At 46.0% G+C, this 27,855-nt stretch overlaps 1 protein-coding gene and 1 long non-coding RNA gene across 58 annotated transcripts in view; one reads left to right on the top strand and one right to left on the bottom strand.

Annotated features, from left to right (window-relative positions):
• The window catches only part of LOC103348951 (uncharacterized), a 55,047-nt gene extending 29,363 nt beyond the window's left edge, over positions 1-25,684 (top strand). For 22 of the 50 annotated variants that reach the window (XR_016213047.1, XR_016213046.1, XR_016213072.1 and 19 more), the window contains 2 exons: positions 8,406-8,499; positions 9,170-9,745. This is a non-coding gene — a long non-coding RNA (uncharacterized LOC103348951). Of the gene's footprint in view, positions 1-8,405; positions 8,500-9,169; positions 9,746-10,166; positions 11,626-14,270; positions 20,661-21,498; positions 23,547-24,496 lie in introns of those variants that run through there. The other 28 variants (XR_016213055.1, XR_011379056.2, XR_016213079.1 and 25 more) reach the window with 9 other exon arrangements.
• The window catches only part of FGD4 (FYVE, RhoGEF and PH domain containing 4), a 218,540-nt gene continuing 192,097 nt past the window's right edge, over positions 1,413-27,855 (bottom strand). For all 8 annotated transcript variants that reach the window (XM_051850918.3, XM_089303980.1, XM_070049625.2 and 5 more), the window contains 8 exons: positions 27,489-27,635; positions 19,170-19,342; positions 15,041-15,071; positions 14,756-14,848; positions 14,335-14,460; positions 10,110-10,250; positions 8,519-8,659; positions 1,413-7,087 (listed from right to left, as the gene is read on the bottom strand). In XM_051850918.3, coding sequence (XP_051706878.3) covers positions 6,830-7,087; positions 8,519-8,659; positions 10,110-10,250; positions 14,335-14,460; positions 14,756-14,848; positions 15,041-15,071; positions 19,170-19,342; positions 27,489-27,635 — 1,110 coding nt within the window. In that variant the 3' untranslated portion in view covers positions 1,413-6,829. The remainder of the gene's footprint in view (positions 7,088-8,518; positions 8,660-10,109; positions 10,251-14,334; positions 14,461-14,755; positions 14,849-15,040; positions 15,072-19,169; positions 19,343-27,488; positions 27,636-27,855) is intronic.

Below are 27,855 nucleotides of genomic sequence, written 5' to 3'. Positions count from 1 at the left end.
AAGGTGGATAAGGCAGGAAAGAATCTGGTGATGTGATGTGGATGGGGGAGACCATAGAAATCCTCTGATGATGGTGGCTTCTTTTTAATTTTTTTCTTCATTCTGCTTGAAAGGCTGAGAGACAAAGTCAGAGATCCCATACCTTCAACTGCTCACAGTAGCCAGGGCTGGACCAGGCCAAAGCCAGCATCTAGGCACTTGGAGCATCCTCTGCCGAGTCTTAGGATGCATCCGCAAGAAGCTGGATTGGAAAAGGAGCGAGGGCTCGAGCCAGGCACTGACCTTGGGATGCCGCTGTCCAAAGCAACAGCCTAACTGCTGCAACAAATGCCTGACCCTGGCTTTGATCTTAGTCAAGTAGCAGAGGTGGCCCTCAAGCAGCACAAATGATTGAGGAGAGGGTGGAAGTTTGAATAGAGAAGAGGTCTGACATAGTGATCCAGTAATGCATTTAAAGTGAAGCCTGGGAGGGTATTGTGGAGGTTAAGCCACAGTTTGAGACACTGCATGCCATACCAGAGGGCCTGGGATTGAGTCCTGCCTCAGTTTCCTGTCCAGCTCCCTGGCACTGTGTCTAGAGAGCAGCTGGTGATGGCTCAAGTTCTTGAGTCCCTGTCACCATTCGGGAAACCTGATAGGAATTTCTGGTCCCTGGCTTGGGGCTGGCCCACACCTGGCTGTTGTTGGCATTTGGGCAGCACTTGTTTCTTACCACCCCCCACCTCTGCTTTCAAATCTTAAAAGATAGGCCGGCGCCGTGGCTCACTAGGCTAATCCTCCGCCTTGCGGCGCTGCCACACCGGGTTCTAGTCCCGGTCGGGGCGCCAGATTCTGTCCCGGTTGCCCCTCTTCCAGGCCAGCTCTCTGCTGTGGCCCGGGAGTGCAGTGGAGGATGGCCCAAGTGTTTGGGCCCTGCACCCCATGGGAGACCAGGATAAGTACCTGGCTCCTACCTTCGGATCAGCGCGGTGCGCCGGCCGCAGTGCGCCAGCCGTGGCAGCCATTGGAGGGTGAACCAACGGCAAAGGAAGACCTTTCTCTCTGTCTCTCTCTCTCTCTCTCACTATCCACTCTGCCTGTCCAAAAAATTAAAAAAAGAGTGCCCCGGTTCAAGTCCCGGCGTCATTCTAGCCACCCATATGGGAGTCTCTGATGGGGCTCTGGTTTCCTGACTTTGGCCTTATCACCCATCCATGGTTGTGGGTATCAGGGAATGGGAGATCTCTGTATGTCTTGGTGTTACTGCGTTCCCCACACCCCCAAAAAAAGTTCATGGAAAATGGAATCAGGAAATAAGTTTATTTTGTGCAAAAAATTTTAAAATCCATGCCTAGTTTTTTTACATTTCCCATGAACTTTTTGAAGTACCCTCATGTATAATCCTAGATGAAATAACATCTAAGACATTAGAATTAATTTAAGGACATATTTATTTACAAGATAAAAATGTTTAATAGGAATTAAAGTGCTTAATTTTACAATGTTTCTAATTCTCTGCCTTATGACCAAATATACATATGTTACACAGTATATACACTATCTGCAAGTATTTTACATTCATACAGCTAGAAAAGAAATTACTGGTCATGTACACTTCTTCACATTTGAGCCAACTGTAGAATTCTGGTAACACACTTTGCAAATCTATCAGTCAACAGTTCAAAAGAAAAACCCAGGTAACACTCACCAGTCAATTGTCACAACATGAAATGCTAATTTGGTTAAAAAGTTGGATACTATACAGATGTGATTGTTTGGCTAGTGAAGAGACCCCTACTGACAGATACATTCCAATACCCACACACAGTGTAATGTATAATGCAGTCCTGTTAATGCTAATAGTCCCGATAGAGCATTTCTTCCCACATCTACTGTTAAACTCTGTATTGGTAGTATTCTGTTATTGAAATATGCTATGAGATTTCTTGATCTTTTCACTAAGTCTACCACAGCTATAGGGAAAGGGGCAACCCTCCACTTAACTGTCAGTGGCCCCAAGTCGAGAAAAAACTTGAAGATGCCCTGTGCTACTTCATCTCCAGACATAGAAGTGACGGCGCACTCTGCTAAATGCTCAGTCCCGAAAGTAGCCCACGACTGACTGAAGAGTGGTTTCTCTGCCTCAGTCAGGAGAACAGAGAATGGTATAAAAGAATGGAATTCTTCTTAAGCAAAAAGTGATGGAAAAGGTATTGGAAAGATACTGTACTCTATAATTTAGAGGCCAAGGTCAAAAGCATAGGTACAAGGGTCCCCATCCACATACAGCTACATAGATTTCTATTTTTATAGTGTATCTGCCTTCTGCAGTTGAAGGTTTGTCTTCCTCTTAACACAGCACTCTGACCTGAAGAACAGCATTCCTCGTACCCACATCTGTCTTGACCTCATTCCTCGCTACCTTATCTGCAAAGAAAGCAAAGCCATCTTCCTCATGACTAAAGAGAATTGACACAGATAAGGGTAAATTACATATTTCAAGTTCAGGTAAATTATGGTAAAATATTTAAGTTAAAAATTCTATAAAACCTTCATTCCTATGGGAAGAATTGAAAATCAAGTATTTTTACACATATATACACATACAAATTCACAGGGTTTTTAAATTAGACCTAATGGTCTCTATGTATAATACTCATATTCTCTACATCTGGAGAACCATAGCAGATAGTAATATGAAAATAAAGAGCAGTTTGATTTTAATAAAATTGGTAAGAATGAGGAAACAGTATGATCACCTGCAGATGCCAATACAGTCCTAAGAATAGGAACTGGTTAGCCACAGGTCTTTTAATACATTCCTGGAGAATACAGAGTTTAAGAATGAAAACACTGAGATATTCTTGCCTTTTAAATTAATCTTAGCTTATAAATACCATGTGCTTAATCTTAGACCTGCTAAGAACATCATGGATGCAGGAGCTTTACTTAATCCTCTGCTCTGCATTATAGCAAGGATACCTAGAAGAAGAAAACAAAGCAGGACTGTTGTCCCTGAAAGCTTCCTGGTCCTGTTGGTGCCTACTCCTCAGGATATGCATATACATATCCCAGAGAGACCATTACTGTAGATGTATCATGGACAACATGCTCAGATTAAGAACTCAAGGCTTTGGAATGAGATACAAAATGTGAAGGAAAATCCAAAATCAAAACCTTCACCCTGTTTCCTTAGAGACAGAAAAAGTACAGGAGAATTGTGAGCTTGCACAGGGATATTTGATGGAAGACATCGATGAATCCTGAATAACCCTGCAGTACCATTGCTTCTATATTTTTCTTTATTGGTTTATGACTGGAACCACTGCTATTTGGAAGAAATCTAAGTGTGTGCGTGTGTGTGTATGTAATGGGGACAGGGTACATTTAAAAGGAAAGTCAGGTAATTTTTAAAACTGGAGGATGGGTCATCCAGTGAAGAGTCAGTACGCCAACCCTTTTGTCTATTTAAACGGCATGGCCCCAAAATGCAGCTTGATCAGGTAGTTCCAGTTTGCTTTGCTTCTGTGTCCATAGCCTTTGCAAAGGTAAAAATGTTTCTAATTATTTAATTCCAAGAAATGATACCCCCTTCCACTCACCCTCTATTTCCCTTCCCTGTATTCAGCAATTTGAATTATTATACGAGAAAGGTAATTCTATATATACGTGTGCTAGTATAAAACCATACCCTGAAGAGTTTTATTGCTTGCATACACAATGGCACTGTAGATGCCATCATTACAAAAATGGCTGGTGGCATTCTTCATTATTGAGCCCCACTGAGAAAGTTTGATAACATACCACATGGTTGATTTTCCAGAAAAGCGAAGTTTAAGTTTAGAAAACAGTGTTTTGTAATGAGACGCAGTCTCACCCAGGAAGTATTTTTTAACTTTGGAGTGGGACTTTGAATTTAGAAAAGCAACCACTGTTCTTTTTCAAGTTCAAGTTGGTGTGACTGCTCGGGCGTCTCAGAAGGGAAAGACGCTGCATGTCTTCCTGACCAGTCTCACTGGAGGTCTTTAGTTTGTGTCAAAGTGTTTCACTACCTCGGCCCCAGTGAAAGCATTAGTGATTCTTCACCAGGGGAAATGGCGACTGCGGTTCCTCTGCTAACCTGAAGTTCTTCGCAGGTACTGAAATTTCTTCATAGAAAAAGAGAGGTGGACGTTGTGGTGCAGCAAGTTAAGCCCCTGCTTGGGATGCCTGAGCCCCACACTGCAGTGCTAGTTAGAGTCCCAGTCACTCTGCTTCCAGTTTAGCTCCCTGCTGGGATGTGTCTGGAAAGCAGTGGATGACAGCCCAAGTGCTTGGACCGATTTTAAAAAAGAATTACAGATAATGTTGAGCACAATAATAAGTATTGTCTTTATATGAGTATTTTCTCACTAAGTTAAATAACATTAGTATTCATTGAGCCAAAATGTGAGTGTGTCCATGTTATTTCTATGCCAGAAGAACGTAATGGCAGGGAAACTGTAATCTCCTTGCTCTCCATTACTTTTTTTTGTTTTGTTTTGTTTTGACAGGCAGAGGGGACAGAGAGAGAGAGAGAGAAAGGTCTTCCTTGGCCGTTGGTTCACCGTCCAATGGCTGCCGCGGCCTGCGCACCGCGCTGATCCGATGGCAGGAGCCAGGTGCTTCTCCTGGTCTCCCATGGGGTGCAGGGCCCAAGCACTTGGGCCATCCTCCACTGCACTCCCTGGCCACAGCAGAGAGCTGGCCTGGAAGAGGGGCGACCGGGACTAGAACCCGGGGTGCCGGCGCCGCAAGGCGGAGGATTAGCCTAGTGAGCCGCGGCGCCAGCGCTCTCCATTACTTTTTAAAAATGATCACTCATAAACCTTGTAATTAGCCCAGATACTTCCAAGTTCTAGCTTCCCCTGATAATCATTCCACGTCATTATTGGTTGAGATTAAGAAAACCAAATCATCATTGATAGCTGCAGCTTAACTTTCTCCATAGCCACTCTGAACACATGAGTATCTCTCACTGATGCCCACTAGACACACACACACAGAAAAGACTGGCAAGCAGAAGAGAAATAATGTCAAATTTCTATAAGCCTGCTCTTGATTTGCTAGGACTACCTTTCTCTCTCTCTGGCTCCAGGTATTTGGTTTAATGTTAATTATCTTGATGGCATTCCTTCTGTGGAGAAGCAGACAGTCATGCTGTCAGCCATCACTGGTTCACCTGCTCCTTTGGAGTGGGGAAAAAACACGAGCATAAGTCTTAAAGCAGTAGGGGCTAAGTAAATGTGTGGGGTCTCAAATGCTGAGTACACCTAGATTTTTGTGGATTTCTAGCAGATGGATGTACAAATGGGAGAAAAGGATTAAGATAAACAGTTAACTTAATACCACAGTTAAAGCCCAAGTACAGTGTGAAGAGCAGCCTTCGCGACAAAATTAAACTTTTTTTGATCCACAAAGGGGAAACATTTCTCACTGTCCAGGCACTTGGACCTCTCAGAAGGCTGCCCTTAGAATGGTGCCTTTTCAATACTGTGTTTCCCCTGTCTCCTCTCTGGTGAGGAGACTGGATATCACTGTCCTGCACTCCCGATCTGCACTGCGCACCCAGACACAGCTTGGGTATGTGGATCTTGTGAAACGTCTGACAGGGGACTGGCCCGCACGGTTACCGAGAGTAGTCCTCACAAACCGATCTCCGCAGTCTCCTGGCACGGGAAACCCTTCCAGCAAACGGAGTTTTCACACGTCTGTCCTAAGGCCTCACGTCTTCGACAGTTCGGGTTTTGGTGAACCTTTTTGTACATGTTGATCTTAACTACTGCGCCAATTACAGGATTGTAAAAGATAACCCATGACTCGGACCATCCCAGTAACGAAAACACAACTGAATTTCAGAATAATCAAGACTGAAGCAATAGTAAACCCGTGTATTCTATTATTTTAACAGGTATTAATAGCACCTTCTAAGAGAGGCACTGTTTTAGAGAGACACATAACAGACATACAGCACCCTAAAAATACTGTTGGGGGTGTTTGTATATATCTCCCATGCCACATAAGTTACTGCTTTTTCTTAGGAAATTAGTAATACCCTTCAATTCCAATCAGGAAAACATCAATCACTAGAAACACATTTAAATTTAGCACACTGCTCAGTCTCAAGATAAAACATGCTTTATATTAAAAAAATAAATTAGAGATAAGTATGAACCTAAAGCTGAGGAGGTATGGGGGGGTGCGGGTGTATATGTATATATGCTGAAATTTAATACTATATACACATAATTGCTATGTACTTCATACATGTTTGCCTAGAAATACTAAGACAGTATCTTATCCTACTAAGTTGAAGGTCTGAACACCAACAATTTGTCCTTTTTCTCTTGTTTTAAAAGGACAAATCATCTATGCAGCTTGAGATTTATCAACTAAATAAGTTAATACAGTAGCCTAAACTGTCCCTGTATTTTTCACCATAGATCTATTTTGGCAACATGGAGGTATATCTTTCAAACTCTAACAGATCCTATGTGTGAAAGAGAAGATGTGAAAGGATTTCTTAAATGAAAGTGGCCCATTCTAACTTGATAACGGTGTAATCTACTGATACCCTCTTCTTCAAGACAAAAGTACATAATCAAGAAATCTCTTTAAAAATTCCATTTTTCACATTATTTCAAAACTTTATCAGGAGAACGGCTCTGCACATTAATTTCACTAAGAGTACATAAACATAGGAAAATAGTCCCCCGAGATGCATTTGTGAGCCTCTATTTCCAACATAAAGTGCTAAGAGATGAGGAAGGAGAGCTGGGAATGTCTTGGGCTGTAAGTCTTGAGACCCCCCACACTGTGGCCGGTCCAGAGTTCAGCAGTCTGATTTTCTCTTGGGTTCAGGATGATCATCCATGGTGGCTAGATGTTCACTGGGACCATCTGGAGTCTCACCTTTGACAGCTAAAAAGATGATTTTTAGCCACTTCTGTTTCAGTTCCTCGCTATCTGCAGCAAAACTGTGCACAGATTTGGACTGGGTCAGTTTGAAACTGTGTGGCAGGTCTGCACTCCTTGGCAGGTCGTCCACGACGTAGCCCAGGAGGGGAATGGTGGTCTGTGCTCGGACGTCCTAAGGGGAAAACACAGAGCATGAGGTGTGTGAGCTCGCCGTGCATGGCCCATGCTCCCTGGGGTGGGCATTTGCCATGCAGTTGGGACACCGGCACCCCGAATCGGGGTACTGGGGCTCTGCTTCCTTCTGCTACTGATTGCAGCTTCCTGCTAGTGTGCTCACTGGGAGTCAGCAGGGGCTGGCTCAACTGGTTGGGTCCTTGCCACCCACGTGGGAGACCTCGCCTGAGATTCCAGGCTTTGACTTGGCCCAGCCCAAGGTATTGTGGGCATTTGGGGAGTGAACATGTAGATAGGAGACCTCTGTCTCTCTGCCTTTCAAATACATAAAAATGAAATGATCCTCTGTTCCTACCACTGCCCCCAGCAGCCTCTCATTGTGACTCTCCATGGGCGGAGGGTACCCAGTGTGCCTGTACATGAGGCTGCGGGAGTAAGTGGAGAGCTGACCCCCAAGTGAGCTCGAGTCTACCCTCTGTGCTCTGTGAGGGACCCCATCCAGCTCTCCATAGTGGAACAGGGAAGAAAGTAAGAGCTCTCTGAGTACATAAAGTGTACCAAAAGTAGTCTTGTTTGCTCATTCATTCATTCATTATGCAAAAAAAGTATAGAAAAAAATACATACTGTAGCATTTGTAGTCAATGCAGACACAGGCTAAAATGCTATATATACACAAACTATTTTCATAATTTACTTAAGTGGTGATTAAGGACAATGTAACTCAGTACCTGATGCTGCTCCTGTTAGAAGCTAAGTCTACTTACCAGTTCCTTTAGATTTACCTCAGACCTATACACATAATTCTCAAAAATTGCTAGTGAAACATGTTAATTGAAGATTGATTTAAATGCCTTCTCTAAAACTGCCCTTTCCCAGCATGCATCCATAGAGTAAAACACAAGCAAAAAAAAAAAAAAAAAAAAAGCCAGGGTGAAAGAGATGGAAATAGATCTTCCATCCACTGGTTCACAACCCCAAATGGCAGCTAGGTCAAAGCGACAAGCAGAGATTTCCATCCAGATCTTGTAAATGTGCACCAGGGAGTTAAGTACTTGAGCCATTATCTACTGCTTTCCAGGTGCAGTAGCAGGGAGCAGGATCTGAAGCAGAGTAGCCAGGACTCAAACTGGTGTCTACAGTATGTAGTTACAACCTGCTGAGACAGGTACTCCCACCTGCCACCCTCACTCACCCAGCCTTTTCTCAAACCACAGGACAGGGCCGAGAGGGGAAAAGGGGCCCCATGGACCTCAGAATAAAGAAGTGGCTGCTGTGAGGAGGAACCAGCCTACACTAACTGCTTCTTCTTTTCCAGTCAGTGACAAAGAGAAGCTGCCTGAGCTTTCCTGTTCCACAGAGGGGCAACGAAGGGGTCTGACCCATCCTCTCGCCTCCCTCCGTCCCGTCAGGTAGGTGTGCTTAGGATACCTGGGGGGCCCCGTACATGTACAGCACGAGAGGGTCTTGCTTGGGGATCACACACCAAGCTTTCTGCCAGGGTTTTGACTTCTCCATGTACTGAAGAAAGCTGCACACCACGCTGTTTCCAGATACTTCTGCAGATTCGATCTAGAAAAATAAAACAGGGCGAGAGAATTCACCTTGTGGGAAATACTTACCAAGTGCACTGTGACTAGATCAAATGTGTCCTTGGATTCTCCAAGAAAAGATTCATTTGCAATTAGTATTTAAACACACTATCACACAGAGAAATACTCAAACTATGACTATGCCTTGAATTTAAATAGATAAAACGTTTCTTGACCGCTTACTGGGCAGGTATTTTTCTTATCTCAATGTTCTATGTCACTTAATTCCCACTGCAACACTGAGAAATCACTAATTGCAATATCTTTGAGGGACAGGGTTTAAATACGAGAATAGACCCACATGTTGAAAAATAAGTGTACTATGGTCCAAAAAGTTTTTCAAATTCAAGCAAACAAGGAATCCTCAAAAACTTTGTAAGAAATGCATGTTAAGAAAAATGCATGATTTCAAAAGTTGATTTTGTTACAACATTTAATTGCATTTTCCCTGAACCCTAATTAGAAAACTAGCTAGAGATTTTTATTTCAGAAATACAGCCTGAAAACTCACCTTCAAAACAAGTTGTCTGACTCAGGATATTGCGCCTGAGGAGTTGCTGCTACTGACTGCAGGGACGGAGGGAGTTCCTGGGGGCAGTGAAGCCTGCCTTTGACCTGCTGTCCAGGCAACACCCACGCCAGGAGAATTCAGCATGAAACTTCTCAATTCTGGGCCTACAGTTAAACCTAACGGACCTTGAAGTTCAACGGAAAAGACTGAGGTACACTTAAACGGTATATATGCTCCCTAAAACACCTACTGGCAGTTTAAAATTCTGAAACCAAGTAGGCCTGGGACTTCAGACCCATAGAATTTTGATCCTGTGCCTGTTTTTCAGACTGCAAGCTACTATGAAATTACTGACAAAATGGCCTGAAGTTTAATATCTCTGGATATTAAACTTATTTTAGATATAATATACTCTAGTTCCTTGGAATGGGGGTATGAATTTATTTTAAATTGTGAGTCATATGTACTTGAGGCACCTGAAAATATTTCAATGCAGTCTTCAGATTACTGTCACTATTAAATGACCATAATAAATAACGAGACTTTTAAAATGAATTTTTTTAGGTAATAGTACTTCAGATTAGAAGAATATCACGCAGTGCTTTAAAATTCAGAGAAAATCTATAAAGAAATATATTCTTGGCATTAGGAAAGATGCCAATTAATACTCCAATATTTGGCTAGGGCTACCACCACAAACATCAATATATTTCATTCACAAATGCTGTTGGTTTAACGTTATAAAGCCAGATCAGATCTCAAAAGTCAGCAATACAGAACAAAACTGTGAATCTTGGTTTTTAACACAGTTTGGGTAAAATAACAAAGAGAAATAATAATTTGTATTCCTCATGGTAAAGAGTTCTGTATGCTGTTTATATAAGAATCTAAAATATAGCCAATATTTAACATTTCCTACCTCTAAAATTCCTCTCCTCTTCTTTTCTTCACTGTCTGTGAATCCACTGATTATTAGATAACAGTCTTTACAGACTTTGCTCAGTTTACCACCATCATACTCGAGCTGAGCTTTGTAGTCGGAACACTTCCAACAAACCACCTTAAATTGAAAAGAAGGGTAAAGAAGAGTGACTATGATAACAACACTTCCTCAGGTGCAGCTGCTGACTTCTTATGCACTCAGTGTAGACGGCAGCTGTGTATCAGACTAAGTGCATCCCCAGAACCAGGGCGTCGCGTGGAGCTGCTGCAGTGCGGCTGCGCTGGGCTCTGTCTGCTCCCGCGTCCTCCGCACCCCGGCCGGCCTCCGGAGGAGCAGCAGCGTCTGAGGCTGCAGCAGGCGTCGGCTCTTCAGAATTCCGCATGCCTCATCGCTGACCTCCCCAAGAGAGCGCACACTTCCCGGCCCCCAGGGCTCTCCTTATCCACCTCACCCTGCTTACAGCAGGGACCTTCCCAGCCCCTCTGGCCACCTCACCGCTTCATCGCATTCCAAGTCCCCAGTGTCTGTCACCTAACCTCGGGCCCGGGTTGGACCGCTTCTTCAGCTGTGTGTCAGGTCCTTGCTGCCTGCCAGGCTTCTCTCTCGCCTCCCTCCAAGCAGCAACCGTATGTTCTTTGAAAAACGCTACTCTGCTACGTTCCTCTTCTATTTAGAATCCTTCGGGTTTCCCTTTATTCTTGGGGTTGCGGAGACAGCAAGCTAAGTCCAGTGTGACTCCTCCTCTGCCCACTTGCCCCCGCTGCTGTCTTCTCTGACAGTTGATCTTGCACCCACTCCAGCAGGGCCCTGCCCCTTCTTCTCTCACCTCTACTTTGAAATTGAGCTTGCTCCTCCCGCATATGTTGACTGAAATCTCATTTCCTCCAGGAAGACTCGTCCAAGTGCATGCTAAAATTCACTGTATTAGTTCATAAAAAGTTATTTATTCAGGGGCCGGTGCTGTGGCGTAGTGGGTAAAGCTGCCACCTGCAGAGCCAGCATCCCAAATGGGTGCTGGCTCAAGTCCGGGCTGCTCCACTCCCGATCCAGCTCTCTGCTACGGCCTGAGAAAGCAGGGGAAGACCCAGCTGCAGCCATTTGGGGAATGAACAGGCAGATGGACAGTCTCTCTATGCCTTTCAAATAAATCTTTAAAAAAAGAAAATCATGCAGAGAGAGATTTCCTACCCGTTGGTTTGCTTCCCAAATGCCTACAATGGTGAGGGCTGTGCCAGGCTGAAGCAGGAGACCAGGACTTGAATGCAAGTCTCCCGTGTGGGTGACAGGGACCCCCGTACTTGAGCCATCACCTGCTGCCGCCTGGGGTACACAGTAGCAGGCAGCTGAGGTCCTGATTGTATGGTTTCTAAAAACAGACTCATGCGATTACTGGATTGTTTCTCTCTCACCCTTGGCCATCAATCTCCAGGAGAGATTGTCCTTGAGTGTTTTGCTCACCAAGCATGCAATAAACATTTTGAGCAAGTATGAATCAAGTATGTATTTTTTCTCCACAGTATATTTCCCTATTATAAGGTAATTGTTTATCCTCTCCTAACCCCAGTTTGTAGAGGCCCATATAAGCCATGTCGTAGGAAGTTTGTTGACTGAAGGCAACTGTGTAAATAGTAGAAATCATTTCAAGCCAATGCAAGGACAGACTGTGAATGTTCTACCCTGAGAGAAAAGATGTCTGCTATCCATTTCATTATGATCTGAAACCTGCCTTATTAGTTTTAGGGAAAAAAGAATAAATCTTCAGTACAAGGAACAATAAGCTAAAAGAACAATCAATAAAAATTGCCTTAGACATATCAAAAACATAGGGAGGAGTCCTCAAAAAGTTTATGGAAAATGCCTGTTATTAAACTGTGAAAACTATGCATGGATATCAAGATTTTTGTGCCAAAACAAAGTATCTTTGTTTTTTTTTTTTTTTTAATGTGAAACCATGCCATTTGATTTGCTGGTTCAGTCACCCAAATGGCCAAAACAGCTGGAGGTGGGCCAGGCTGGAGCCAGTTCACTGGGTCTCCTACATGGGTGGCAGATACTGGACTGCGATCCAGTGCTTTCCTAGTTAGAGTAGCCGGGAGCTGGATCGAAAGCAGAGCAGCCAGGACTGTAGGTGGCACTGTGATACAGGATGCCAGCATCCCACATGGTGGCTTACCATGCTTCACCACAACACGAGCTCCAAAACAAACATCTTTGAAGGCCATTTTCCATGAATTTCTTGGAGTACTCTTATGTCTGAATATACAACACTGTAATCCTATGGTTCTGGGGTTACTCAAGCCTTTAGGAGAAAGGACACAAGCCACGTGCCACTGCCTGTCTCAGCCTGAGTGCATGCTCCTCGCTCTTCCCGTGGGAAACTCAGCTCCAGGGCCAATCAGCCCACGATCAGCTTATGCTTAGATGCAGCAGCATGGCTTTTAAATGTTACCTGTGGTATTAAGTATTAGTGAACTGGCAATTGGATAAGGAACTTGACGTACATTGCTACACCCCAAAATAAGATGCAATGAATACATAAAAGAAATGCTGTGAGCTGAAATAGTAGTGGTAAGTGAGTAAGGCCAACTCAAAGTTTCAGCTGGACAATGCTGGCGTTTGGAAAAGGGCCTAAGAAAGAACCCAGTATAAACCCACAGTTAGAAATGATCAGTGATCTCAGGAAGTAAGCCACCATGAACTAGAATTAATTTGAAAAACTAAAGTTTTGGAACTAAAGATTTGGAAGGAAAACCGATTTGAAAACTAAAAATGAAGGCGCAGGATGGACCTCTGTGGGGTGCCCGGCTTTTGTCCCGGCTCCACTGCTTTCGCTGTGGCTTCCTGCTCCCGTGCCGGGGAGGAGTATCAGCAATACCACCGAGATTCTCAGGGCACAGCAAGCCCCAGGCAAACAGCAGACACCACTCATCACGCCTCGGTTCCCCAGAGACGGCCCAGACGCCTCATATGTAGGTGAGTCGCGCTCAGTCCACCATCTGCCCTCGGAAGCTCTGCTCCGGACGTTCAGGCTCTTCTCAGAACCAGAGGCCCCTTAGCCTCTCATCTCACCTCTGAGAGCTGGGGGTTGGAGGCTCTCACTCTGCTCTTGCCTACAAAAGCTGCTGGCACTGCCCAGTTCTCTGCCTCCCCCGCCTGCCCCTATTCACGCACTGGAGAGTCTATACAATGGATCACGGTTCTCCAGTCTACCACCATGCGGGCTCACGTAAACATGCACATGACTCTGACGTCGCAGGCAGTCAACCATAGCTGTCCATTCCTGTGGACACCCACGGTGTCACCACCAGAAAATGAATCACATCTGCCAGGCCAAGCTCAAACATCTCGTCAACATTTCTAACTCGCTTGTTAGAACGTAAACATGACCATACATTTTTGAAGTTACAAAGTTCAAACCAACACCCTCTCTCCCACCAAGTCTAGACTTCCCTTACTCATTACAGTCTGATTCAAATACCTCTCCTATTGTCTTCTCAAAAATGATGATTTTTCAGTGGCCATTGGTTCTCTCATCAACTTGCTAATGCCACTTTTCCCCTTACTCATCTCACTCCTGCCCCAGAACTTTCTGGCAGACTCAGAACAAATCAGCCTCACTCTGGAATACTTAACATACTAATATTTAAAAGATTGATTATAAGATTTTACTGCAGAATGGCAGAGATCTTCCATCTGCTGGTTCACTTCCCAATGGCCCACATCAGCTGAGGCCGGGTCAGGCTAAAGGCAGGAGTCTGGAATGCCATCCCGGTCGCCCAGTGCGGTGGCAGGGGCCCAAGCACCTGCACCACCTTCAGCTGCAATCACCGGGGCATTAACGGGGACCAGGATGGTAAGCGGAGCAGCCAGGACTCAGACTGGTGCTCCAGATGGATGCCGATGTCGCCAGCAGCAGCTTCACCTGCTGTGCCAGAAGGCCCGCGCCCACTGCCTCCCACCTTAGGATTTGCTCTCTCTCACCGCTTCAGCCTAAGCTTAAGTACCGACCCTGCAGTCAGGTATTGCTTTTTCTCATTAGATTCGGTTCCAAATCTTCCTCTACTACTAATCCTCTCCGTCTTCACGGCTGATTGCTTTCTTACTCCATCTGTAGTAGTGTGAAACTCTTCTCTCTAGGGTGCTGGCTGTGTGTTGCTTACACACTTACTGAGGACCTCCGTGACCAAGAAAGCCCACTCACATGTCCACATGCTCGGCAGTGATGCCTTCTCCTGGTCAGCGCGTTGAAGGACTCCTTACATTTCATACACATGGTCACTTCGTTGTCTCGGATCCACCTGGGGGCTCTCTTCCCCAGCTCAGCAGTCTGAAAGAGAGAAAGACTCAGTTCTAATAGACAAGCAACAGTCCCACCCGACTATTTTTTAAAACCACTTTAATAAGAATACTTCAGTTGCATTCTCAAACTGAAGATCCAGTAAAAGAAAAAAGGTTGAATGAATTTGAGCAGTCACTAGTGTATTCATTTAAAAAACCATGAGACTCTGCCTAAGTAGTTCTGGCACGGCCAGGGGAGAAGGTTGCATAACAAAATGTTTACACGGATTTCCTCCAACTGCAAAGAGGAAAAAAAAACCTTAAAAGTATTTAACTCAACTTACAGAAACCTCGGAGTGGATGTCGTTATCCTTTGCAATTGCGTTTCTGAAGGTTTCATGCCTTTGATGAAAAGCATCCACAGTCTCTTGCAGGGCCTGAAATTCACAGGACACATTAGAGTATCTATCCATGCAGACTGCTGAATCTACTCTACATCAGGTGGGAATCACCTTAGAAATTAAGCCAGCTTGTTCTGATGACTATTTGACACAACAGTATGAGTATCTTCATTTATGTATTCGCTTACAGACAGACAGCACTGAAGACAAGAAAGAAATCAGGCTTACCTTGATCCATTCTTCTTTGTCTTGCTCAGAACTAAAAACACAACAAAATTAAAGTGAGTGCAAGGGACATTAATGAATTACACTTGGTAAATAAAAATATGCTTTCGAGTTGTTTGAACATCCCAAAAAATTCAGACATGCCCTTCAAGTTATTACAACCCAAATTAAAAATGATCTTGGGTGGCTGTGGTATAGTGGGTTAGGCTGCATCTACAATGCTGACATCACATAGGGGCCAGTTCAGTTCCCAGCTGTTCCACTTCCATCCCAGCTCTCTGCTTATGTGCCTGGGAAAGCAGAGAAAGATGGCCCCGGCACCCACGTGGGAGAGCCAGATGGAGTTCTGGGCTCCTGGCTTCAGGCTGGCCCAGCCATGGCCATTGGGCAATTTGGGGAGAGAACCAGCAAATGAGACAATGTCTCTCCCTGTATCTAATTCTGCCTTTCAAATAAAAAATTAATGTCTTAAAATTACTGGCAACTGAACAAGTCAGTTTAGACAGAGGTTCACGCTATCTACTAAATTTGGTACACGTGCATTTTGATAAGGAGACATGGGTTTGGCTTCTGTTACTATATACTGCCCCTCACCCTGGTTAACAATCAGAATCTAACCATATATTCCAGGGGCTTTGTGTATCTCAACTAGTATAAATATAGAAAAGTACAATTTCTGAAAACAAATGAAGGCTATTAAAGGCTGCTAATCACAGCCCATCTTTAAAAAGGTTATAATTATCCTACAGAATCTAAAATATCTACATAAGGCCTTAGGGAGCAATTTAACATTTCCTGTGATAAACAGTTTAATTTTCTTATTCCTGGATGGTCAGGCAATGCCATTCCTAACCCATTATAGATAAACAAAACACAACATTTTTAAAGGCCTGCAGGAGAGAGGCTTCACAGATTAGTGGATCCTCCTAGCATTTAGTATTATCCTTAGGGACTGACTACAGTCATGTCTCTCTGTCCTATTAATGCAAATTTCCTTCATTTCTTTTCCCTGGTGGTGGCGGGGACAAGGGCTGCTGTCACATGCTGTCTCTGTCACATCTCCTTTCCTGGGCCCTCAGCTGGTAACACCTCCAAGAGTGGGCTGTTTGCATACGTTTCACTAGCCAGAGCCAAGGCTGACTTCCAGCCAGAGTGTCTCCTGCCTCATTGCCATATATGTTTTTAAAACCTTTGTTTTCAAGTCCGATCCCATCCCCTGGCTCACTTCCCAAATGCCTGTAACAGCCATGGCTCTAAAATGGGCGGCAAGGACCCAAGTACGAGCCATCTGCCGCCTCCCAAGGTGCACCTTAGCAGGAAACTGGAAGCCAGGACTCAAACCAGGCCCTGTGGTAATGGACTGCCAGTGTCCACCACCGCACCAAGTGCCCGCCCCTCCCCTGGGGTTCCCATATGCGTGAGATTAGCTGGACGTCTGTTCCTGGAACACCGTCCATCTTCCCAGCAAATTTGCTGAGTGCCATGGTGTGCCTGAAATCTGTGCCTGTACAGGGAATATACTGCTTGTGGTCCACCTGCGTGCTTCAGTGTTGCCCCTCAAAAAGAAAAAGGGGGCGGGCGCTGTGGCAAAGGGTTTAGCTGCTGTTTGCACTGCCAGCATCCCATGTGGGTGCCATTTCGAGTCCTGGCTGCTCCACTTCCGATCCAGCTCCCTGCTGATGTGCCTGGGAAAGCAACATCAAATGCCCCAATTGCTTGTGCCCCTGCACCCTGCGGGAAACCCGGAAAAAGCTCCTGGCTTTGGCCTGACAGAGTCCCAGCAATTGTAGCCATTAGGGGAGTAAATCAGTGGAGTAAGACCTTTCTCTGTCCTTTCAAATAAATAAAGAAATCTTTAAAAAGAATTTAAAAAGTGGACACAGATGCCCTGGGAGCACAGTTTGCATATTATCACTCTGAAATATGACAAGCCTTTTATGCTCATTTTTTAGTCATGCAGGCCTTTAAAATTTTTGTCTTAAATGCTTTGTTTTTAGTTTCCATTTAGCAATGAAAACCACTGAATACAAACTACGAAAAAAATTACTTTTCCTCCTTCAGAAGGTAGACAAGTAAGCAAAGTGAGTAAGTCAGTGCTAAGGCTGACTCATACCTCAGCAAGAAAATTGGACCCTTTTCTTCCCCGACTTGGCTGCAAAAGCGTCTCAAATAGACACCCAAATTTCAGTTGCATGCAATGCCTCTGACCCTGTTTCTTCCCTGGACCTAAAAGGTTTGTGACCATTCTCGAGAGAGCCATGGTGGACCCAATGGAAATCACTAACGACTCACTACAGGTCTTCAGCAATACCATTTAACCTAACACAACTAGAGCAGTGAGAAATGCAATGACTATGTTTCCAGTATTAATTTGAATGATTATGATACACTGTACTGGGATGTAGTAAAGTGCTACCTATACTTGAGAAAAGGCCTGGGATGGGCACGTGGAGCAGAAGGTTGAACTGACAGCTGCGGAATATGTATATGTGTGTGTGTGTGTGTGTGTGTGTGTGTGTGTGTGTTGCTCTGCCTCCCAAACAAAAAGTAAAGAAAAAATTTCTGAAGTAGGCATTGCGAAAAGCTGGTTTAAGGCACTGTTTGTAACACCAGCATCCCATATCAGAGTGCTGGTTCAAGTCCCACCTTCTTTGCTTCTGATGCTGTTTCCTACTGATGTGCCTGGGAAGCCAGTCGAAGATGGCCCAACCACTTAGGCCTCTGCCATCCGAGTCAGAGACCAGGCTGGAGTTCCTGGCTCTTGGTCCGGCCTGGGACCTTCTCTGGGACCCTGGGGTGTGTGCTCTCAGCCCTGGGATCTGCACAACACTCCAACCCGGGACCTTCTCCGGGACCCTGGGGTGTGTGCGCGCTCAGCCCTGGGATCTGCACTCAACACTCTGACCTGGGACCTTCTCCGGGATCCTGGAGTGTGTGCTCTCAGCCCTGGGATCTGCACTCAACACTCCGACCCGGGACCTTCTCCGGGATCCTGGGGTGTGTGCTCTCAGTCCTGGGATCTGCACTCAACACTCTGACCTGGGACCTTCTCCGGGATCCTGGGGTGTGTGCGCGCTCAGCCCTGGGATCTGCACTCAACACTCTGACCCGGGACCTTCTCCGGGATCCTGGGGTGTGTACACGCTCAGCCCTGGGATCTGCACTCAACGCTCCGACCCGGGACCTTCTCCGGGACCCTGGGGTGTGTGCTCTCAGCCCTGGGATCTGCACTCAATGCTCTGACCCGGGACCTTCTCCGGGATCCTGGAGTGTGTGCTCTCAGCCCTGGGATCTGCACTCAATGCTCTGACCCGGGACCTTCTCCGGGATCCTGGGGTGTGTGCGCGCTCAGCCCTGGGATCTGCACTCAACACTCCGACCCGGGACCTTCTGCAGAATCCAGATTTGCAGGATGCCAGGCCTTTGCAGGGTAAACAGGTGACTGCTCCTGGAGCAGTTCCATGAAAACCTGACAGCACTCTGTCTTCCAGAGGTTTCTGTGTGAGGAAGCTGGGATCGCCTACACTGGTTCTCATGTTTTTGTTCAGCCCCAGCATGGCTGAGCTAGAGGAGTGTCACCCAGCACGCTGGTCCTTTCCCACTCCCTCAGAAAAGCATTATTTTCAGCCATGCCTTGGCAGTGCTGCTGGCCAGGGGCTCCCTGAGCCCCAGATCCCCTTCGCGTGGCCTCCAGCTGTGCCAGGAAAACCCTTACCTTTACCACGCCACCTCCTCAGCAACACTGTCTTCAAAATACTCCTGAGACGCCAGCCTATGAAAGACTCCCAGCTCAGCATGGACAAATAACCAGTGACACCCATTTGCGGACAAATAGGGTGACAGAATGCGGGAGGACTAGAAAGAACTGTTTCCTACAATTCTCAAGATGTTGGCTTCATTGCAACAAATTGACGCTGAGTGCCTAAAAATTCCCAACATTCAACCAATTGACTGAATGCTACTGTCCGCAAACCACGACCCCAGCCTTTGTGCTGCAATCAACAGAGGTTCCTGCCTTTGACAGGCTCCCAGCTCTCCACGTGCACCCAACCAGATTCCCAGCGACCTGCGGCAGCAGCTTAGGAAAAGCCACCACGTTTGCAGAAGGCTGTGTGATGGGGACGTCCCTTACCTGGCCTGCAGTTCCAGTGTTCTCTCCTTCCCAGACACTTGGAAAGTGTGCGGATATTCTTCATTGTGCGTCTCTACAATTTTCATCCCATCAATGCCAACCCTGGTTCGAACGGTGAATTTAGAGCCCACCAGGCTGAATCGGGGCACGCAGTAGAGCAGCATGTTGTTGAACTGCAAGGAAGCCGAATGCCTATCAGCTGTCAGGATGAGGGAAAGTCAGCCATGATCCCGAGTAGCCCTGGACAGGAACGCTGTGGAATGTGCAGGGCTGTGCTACTTGTACGTGAGCATGAACATCAACTGCAACTTTGAGATCTTATGCTTCTATTGACAATCTTCACATCCCTAAATTTTTAAAGCTGCGTTTCCCTTTCACAGGTCAAATATTTTATTGAAATTTATGTTAGCCACCCATGATTTTGTACTCATGTTTTAAGGACACTCGTTCAGTAGTTACCCCTGCAGTACCAGATGCACCAGGAAATGAAGTTCTTACCCTTGCAAGTTCAAGTTCTTATACTCCAAAATTTCTAAATGTGTTTTAAGGGCAAATCTAAAACAGCTGTTAAAAAAATTAACAATTATTTTTTACCACTGGGTTTATCATCAAGTTTTTAAAAAATACACACTTGAGTCGTTTGAACATCATTAGAACCTGTCAAGTTGGCACACTGAACCTGATAGCCATGGGTCCGGCGCTGTGGCATAACAGGTAGAGCCACCGCCTGCACTGCCAGCATCCCATATGGGCGCTTGTTGGAGTCCCGGCTGCTCCTCTTCTGCTCCAGCTCTCTGCTATGGCCTGGGAAAGCAGTAGAAGATGACCCAAGTCCTGAGCCCCTGCACCCACATGGGAGACCTGGAAGAAGCTGCTGGCTCCTGGCTTTGGATCTGCACAGTTTTGGCCGTTGTGGCCAATGGGGGAGAGAAGACCTCTCCTCTCGGCGTAACTCTGACTTTCAAGCAAATAAATAAAATGAGCCACATGCCTAAGACTTCCGTCATGTACTCGATCACAGAGTTCAAGGATTATGAATAACTGGATCTAGCTTAAGAATTTAGCATATACATTCTGAATTCAAAGAAAAGCCCACCGTTTTATCAAGAGCTCTCTAAAGACAGGGCCTTATTACTTACAAGAACTACTTTTAAAATGAAGAACTATAAGGGCCGACACTGTGGCGCAGGGGTTAATTCACTGGCCTGAAACGCCAGCATCCCATGTGGGCACCAATTCGAGACCCAACTGCTCCACTTCTGATCCAGCTCTCTGTTATGGCCTGGGAAAGCAGTGGAAGATGGCCCAAGTCCTTGGGCCCCTGCACCCGCATGAGGGACCCAGAGGAAGATACTGGCTCCTGGCTTCAGATCGCACAGCTCCAGCCATCGTGGCCAATTGGATGGAGGACCTCTCTCTCTGCCTCTTTATCTCTAACTCTTTCAAATTAATAAATATTTAAAATTTAAGAACTGTATTTTGAAATACAAATTATCTACAGTGTCTCATTTCTGATTTATTTATTTACTTAAGAGGCAGATATATATATATATAGAGAGAGAGAGAGAGAGAGCGCGCGCGCGCGCGAGCGAGCCTGTCACATGCTATATATGAACTCTCAACTGCTGGTTCACTCCCTAAATGGCCACAATGGCTAGGTTGAGGTTAGGCTGCAGCCAGAGGGCTGGGAACATACTCCAGGTCTCATATGGGCTCAATAACCCAGTTATTTAAGTAGTCACTGCTGCCTCCCAAGTCAGTTCCTTATTTTTAATCAACAAGAAACAGCCCTTGCTAACCAGGACTATGAAAGATGTTATGTGAGAAAGCCAAAAGTTCATTTTCAGTGACTTTGTGAAAACAATTTAATTCATTTTTGAATATGCTGAAACAAGGGATTAGACTAAATATTTGGGTTAATTTGTGAGATTACCAGATGGACCATACTTCTTACTTAATATTCTTTTTTTTTTTTTTTTTTTTTTTTTTGAAAAAAGAGGTTTGTTTTTATCTACTTAAAAAAAGCAGAGAGATCTTCCATCTGCTGGTTCATTCCCCAAATGTCCCCAGTAGTCAGGTCTGGGCCAGGCAGAAGCCAGGGACCAGGAACACCATCCGGGTCTCCCACCTGGGCGGCAGGGGCCCAGGTACATGAACCATCAGATGCTGCCTCCCAGGTACAGTGGAAGGGTGCCAGGTCCCAAGAAGAGAAGCTGATATGATAACATCTGCTACGGGATGCAGCCATCTCAAGAGACAGCTTAACCTGCTCTGCCACACGCCCACCCACATTATTTCTCAGATTTTCTCTAAGATTTTTCTTTCCCAGGCATTTGCCGGTGCAGACTGAGGCTGGACGAAGAGTAGCGTCGGCCCCACCCTGCCTCTCCGGAGCCGTGCAAAACGCCGCCCCACAGGACCATTCTCTGCAGAAGCCACAAAGTGCCGAGAAGATGAAATGAGGAAACAGGCGTGACGTGCTTAGAGCACTGCTTTGCATAAACTAAGTGTCATGTTCAGCAACTGTAGCCTCCCTCTCAGCCGGGAGTCACGCAGGACCCGTCCTGCCAGGCCCCCTCTGCCGACCTGCACTGCCGTGAAGATAAGAAAGGTGGACGGACGCTGAAACCATCCCAACGTGTTTATGTAACATGCTCCACTGTTCTCATTCGGGAAGCAAACTTCTAACAAGTTGTTTCTTGTACAGCATTTTGTAACTGCCTGTAACCAGTGTCAGAAATTTCAGTGCCACACTGGAGAGTGTAGAAATAAGAGTACTAAGGAGCCGGCGCCGTAGCGTAGTGAGTAAAGCTGCCACCTGTGGCGCCGGCATCCCATATGGGCACCGGTTCGAGTCCTGGCTGTTCCACTTCTGATACAGCTCCCTGCTAATGTGCCTGGGAAAGCAGCAGAGGATGGCCCAGATCCTTGGGCCCCTGCACCTGCATGGGAGACCTCGAAGAAGCTCCTGGCTTCAGATGGGCACAGCTCTAGCCATTGTGGCCATTTGGGGAGTGAACCAGTGGATGGAAGAAGACCGTCTCTGTGTCTCTCCCTCTGCCTCTCTGTAACTCTGCCTTTCAAATAAATACATCTTACAAAAAAAAAAAAAAAATAGGAGTAGGAGTATTAAGTACATTTTAGATACACCCCAGCAAGCTGACACTTCACATTCAGATTTCTGACTGGGGACCTGTGCCTTTATCACTAACTGGCCACTACATTCTGAGTGTGGCAACCTCAGCATCGCTGGGGTGCCCAGCATCCAAAGCTGTGAGGAAACTGCCCACTCCAGGGTTCCCTTCACTGTCCCTCTGATCAAGGCAAAGCTGGCAGACTAACCGCCATGTTAACCTTCCTCTACCTCTTCTGCCGAGGCCGCCTCCAGAGGAGGTGTGGTCCAGGCTGAGGCTGCTGCAGGTGCCACAGTGTGTCCTCACAGGCAGAGAGGCACCCTTACGCCATCAACACTCACCACATTGTTTCTGCCCACTCCGTGACCATTGTGAGAGTAAGATTTCTGCATTCTGATTCTTGTGCTCAGGTGTGCTGTATAAAGTTCGGCCAAGTCTTGTTATTTGATAATACACAAAAACGTGACTACGGAGGTTCTTAGCCTGTGCCTTTTGCGGTTACGCACACACTGGATTCTCTTCTACACTGGTGAGAGCTGTTGCAGGATACAGCACCGTGTTGTTTAGATAGACGATGCTGTGTTTGTAAAGAAGTTAGCTGAGCCTGCTCCCTCCGTGAACTTTGCTCCTGTGCAAAAAGCCACCATCACTTTCCACAAAGAAAGTTATTTCTCTCTGGGTTTCCCCGGTACAAAAAGAAGAAGTTACAGCAACTGCAGCACAAAGCATTTAGACTTTCTCTTTCATGGCAGGTGATTCACTCTCCCATGCCCATGACTCAGAAGCAGTGGTCACTGGAGCACTTTCTGCAAGTCTTACGTTGTGACAAAACCTAGAGGCCAGTCTCAGTATTATTAACATCATAAGGAGTGGGGCCAGCACTGTGGCACAGCAGGTTAAATGCCACCTGTGAGCACAGCATAGCACGGGTTCGATTCCTGGCTCCTCTGCTTCCAATCCTACTCCCTGCTAATGTGCCTGGGCAAGCAGAAGGTGGCCCAAGTACTTGAATCTCTACCACTGGACGGAGTTCCTGGTTCCTGACCTTAGCCTGGCCCAGTCCCAACAGCTGCAGCCATTAGGGGAATGAATCAGCAGATGAAAGATCTGTCTGTGCCTCTCTGTCACTCTGCCTTTACAGATAAATATTCTTATTTAAGTTGTATGTTAAATTCTCTGGATGCAAAATAATAAAAGTATGAAACATTAAGAATAAAAATGATGCAGGGAGGCACCCCTTCAAGTGTTCAAGTGTTTATTTCAAGCCTCTTGACTGAAATAATTGATTCTCATGTTCTGATCAGTAACAATTTCATTAAACTCTGTTTTAGAAGGTCAGAGTGAATTGTTGGAGACAATTTCAAGGACTTGGCTTCATTCAGAATTTAAATACAGGGAAATGCCTGGATCTCTCAAGCTACAATGACTTGTGGACTAGGATGACTGGAGGGCCAGGAACAGGAACTCTTGGGGCCTGCTATGGGATGACTGGGCCCTTTGTTTTAGAACCTTTCAGATGTCAGATACGGTTATTTAGTCAACACAGAACACTACTAATCATGACAGTCCGGTGTGGAGGCAAGCAGAAGCGAGGGGAGGGGTGGGGGATTGGCCTGCTGTTTTAGCTACCAGCTGAGACGCCTGCATCCCACACTGGACTGTCCAGGCTCACTCCTGGCTCCGGTTCCAATTCCAGCTTCCTGCTAACGTGGACTCTTTAAGAGGGAGCAGGTGATGGCTCAAGTAGGTGGGTTCCTGCCACCCACAAGAGAGACCTGGATTGCATTCCTGCCAATGTGGGAATTTGGGGAGTGAACCTGAAGATAAAAGATCTCTGTGTGTCCCTGTCTACCTCTGTGCCTTCCAAATAATTGTTTTAACAGGGTACTTGAAAAAGTTCATGGAAAATGGAATTATAAGATGCTTACTTTGTTGCGAAAAATTTCAAAATCCATTTGTAATTTCTCATAATACACATTTTCCATGAACTATTTGAAGACTCATAGTATGGATGGATTTCAAGATTTTTCCACACAAAAATAGATGTTTTAAATTCCATTTATCATTAACTATTTTACATACCCTCAAATACATACACAAGCGGATCATTTGCATCCTGAGATCAGATTCTAAATAGAGAAATATAACATCTCGAGTAGGAAATAGAAAACTAGCCTCCATTTTCTTTCATAGAGAAAAGAAAAAAGTGGGACTTCTCAAGTTTTTATACATGGAAGAGCAAGATGCACCATGGGAAAAAAATGCCGAGGGGACCCTGACAGGCACAGGGAGTCCCGGGGCAGGTAGGTCCTCAGAATGACCCTGAGATGGGCGTATTTCAGAAGATGGCTGTGGCTTCCCTGAACGCCCTGTCCTGTGACTTGGTTCTCCTGGGAAGCAAGGGTGCACTATGTCCGACAGCGTACAGTGCTGCGACGCCGAGGGCACTTCCCCAAGGCCACTGACTGCCCTGTTCCCCCAGCCAGCTGCCTGATTCGGTTCAGCATCAAAATAATCACCAAACAACTATTTCCAGAATGATTCACAATGTGAAAATTAAAGCAAGGCAAATGGTTAGATGCAGAGCTAAAATTTTAACTACAGAGACTGTAACTGTAACGAAGAAGAGAAAGAAAGATGACCCAAGCACTCGAGACGAAGGCAGAGGGAAGGCACTAATGCTGGGATGTGGCCCAGCACAGGGTCTTGAGCCTCTCTGACTCTGTGTGCTGATCTCTGACATGCTGAGGCCTTGCTGGCAGGGAAGGGATGGCCCAGCTCCTGGAGGGAGCGAAGCACTCCCTCATGAGCCCCCTTTCACGGGGGAAACAGATGGATCCAGAGCTCATGCCTCCAACCACGCCTCGTGCAGTGTCCTGCTCTGACCACCACCAGGGCAGCCATGGACAAGGGTCCTCATGACAGAGAGCCCGCTGAAAGGATTCTAACTGGCCACCCCTACCTTGCCCTGCCCCTGCCTGGCCGTGGAAACCATGCGGAAGGCTCTGGGCCACGTTTTGTGTGGGTTCCTCCTACTGCCTACTGATCCAGGCGCCTGCCACTGCCCCCTCCCCTTGGTAGGGCGTGCTCACTCCTCTTGGGCTCTGTCGTTTCCACAGCAGTCCACTCCCGATCTGTTGGCTTTGCCATACCTGAATACTAGTGAAACTGATGCTTTGTGACAGAACTTGGAGTAGTAGAACTGTGACTCCTGGCATGAGATAACACATGCTTATTTTCTGTTTCATTCTCATAGACTGAGAAAGCTGAGCTACTTCTGCTTGCCACAAATCAGAATCTTTATAGTTCCTTTGTATGTCTCTATGTTTTTAAAAATTACTGAAGAACCAACTACTAATAAATTCACCCTTTTGCAATGTACAGTTCATGTTTTGTTTTGTTTTAGTAAGAGTTATTTATATGAAAGAGAGCAGGAGATAGAAAGAGATCTTCATCTGCTGATTCACTCCCCAGATGGCTCCAATAGCCAGGGCTGAGCCAGGCTGAAGCCAGGAGCTTCCTCTGGGTCTCCACGTGGGTGCAGAGGCCTAAGCACTTGGGCCATCTGCATTGGAAGTAGGGCAGCTGGGGCCTGAACCAGTGCCCATATGGGGTGCGAGGACTGCAGTGACTACCCAGTGCACCACAGAGCTGGCCCCCAATTCATGGGTTTTAGTGTAATGTGCTAGACCATCATCACTAGGTCTAGATTTCAGGACTCTAAAATGAAACTTCCTATCCACTCTTCGCCACCACTATTACCTCTTCTGCCTGTGGTGGACACTTAAAACACATGGAAACATGTAGGATGCCTCTGTGGCGTCCTCCACGTGACAAACTGCTTTCGAGGTTCGTCCATGGTGACCTCCTTTTCTTTGACGTTAAATCGCAATGGACAGATACACACGTTGTGTTTACCACTCATCAGTTCACGAACATTTGGGCAGTTTCCACTCTTGCTATTATGAATAATGCTGGCATTTGCTGGCTACTGATGTCCAAGTTTTTGTGTAGACATGCTTGTGATTTTCTTGAGGTAAATTAATTTACAGTGAAACGGCTGGGTCACGGGACAAATATCCCTATGAATTGTTAAGTTATTTTATTGAACACCAGAGAGACAGAAATCTGCCATCTACTAGCTCATGTTCCAAGTGTCTGCCAGAAGCAGGTCAGAATGAAGCCAGAAGTCAGGAACTCAAACCGGTCTCCCATACAGGCCACCACAACTTGAGCCATCGCCTGCTGTCTCCCAGAGTGTACAACAGCAGGCAACTGGGATTGGGAAAGGAGGTGGGACTCAAATGTAGGCAGTTGGATATGACATGCAGGAGTCCCAAGTGGCTCTTAAGGTCCTGTTGACCACGCAGGTTCAGCCCCATGAGACGGCGCCTGCAGCACAGAGGCAGGCGCCAGGCAGCCTCGGTACCAGTGTGCTTTGCTGCTCTGCCTTTAGTAACGGTCTGACAGTAGCTCACATGTAATGTCAATGCTAGCTGCTAGTAGGATCCTTATGATCGCCTTATTAGAGAAAGGAACTGAAATACATTAGTAAACAGAAGGAAGGCCACATGGACAGAGACTGAACGAACTGTCCCGACGCCCCAGGAAGGGTCTTGAACGCGAGAGAAAAGCCCCAGGCTGACCGTCATTTCCAGGAAGTGAAGGAAGGGACGAGGACTGACTGCAGCAGAATGGAACTGACGCAAGCTCACGAACCTTTGCCGGCCAGATCTTAGGCACACGGCATACAACTGTGCACGTATGTTTTTTCACCTGGAAAGGCTAAACATAGCAACTGCAGAGGACTGAGAGAACTGTGTCAGGAAACGCTACACCGACAGATGTCCAGGAAGTGGTACCCATTATCCTACAGAATGAAAGGAAAGCGCAAGTCTGCAACAAGCCAAAGGAGAGGATGTGAGCAAGTATGTCAGTCCACACCTGCACACACTCAAGGCCGAACTGCCTTCCCTGTGAGCTGCCCAACTGCACTGCCCCCTCTCAGTACGCAGAAAACTCAAGAGAAAAACAGTGCCGCTTCGGTGCCTTACATGGAATCCCGATGGCACTGAGTGAAACGGGCTGCATCTACCTGCACGGCAGGCAGGCATCCTGCCCTCTGAGATGCATACAACCGTGTTGACGAGTCACTGCTGGGTGTGCTGCCAACGCTAATACTCACTAAGAAAAGGTAGCGTTCTTGTGCCGACGTGTTCCGAGCAGCCAGTTTGAGGATCTGCCCTTCTTTTATGAGTTCATTTGAAGGATTTACAATGTCTTCTTCTTCTCCCAACATTTCATAAATCTCTAAGAGTTTCTTTAGGTTCTCCTAAGAAATTAAAACACAGCAGATCAACAATAAGGAGTTTCTGACTCAATACCTTTAATAAAATTATGACCTTAACTCAAATCAGGATAGTTCAGAAAGGATAAGCGTACGCTTGAATATAAAATGTACCAGGTATCAGTAAATTCAAACCTGATTAAAGAAGGGAGAGGATTATTCCAAATAACATGAAACATTTTGTAAATGTTCTATTTTGTTCAGC

Source organism: Oryctolagus cuniculus, chromosome 9 (assembly GCF_051225735.1).
Source record: "Oryctolagus cuniculus isolate XC-2025 breed Fujian yellow rabbit chromosome 9, ASM5122573v1, whole genome shotgun sequence".
Classification (NCBI taxonomy): domain Eukaryota; kingdom Metazoa; phylum Chordata; class Mammalia; order Lagomorpha; family Leporidae; genus Oryctolagus; species Oryctolagus cuniculus.
Note: the sequence above shows the minus strand (reverse complement) of the source record. Positions and strands in the feature narration are given on the sequence as shown.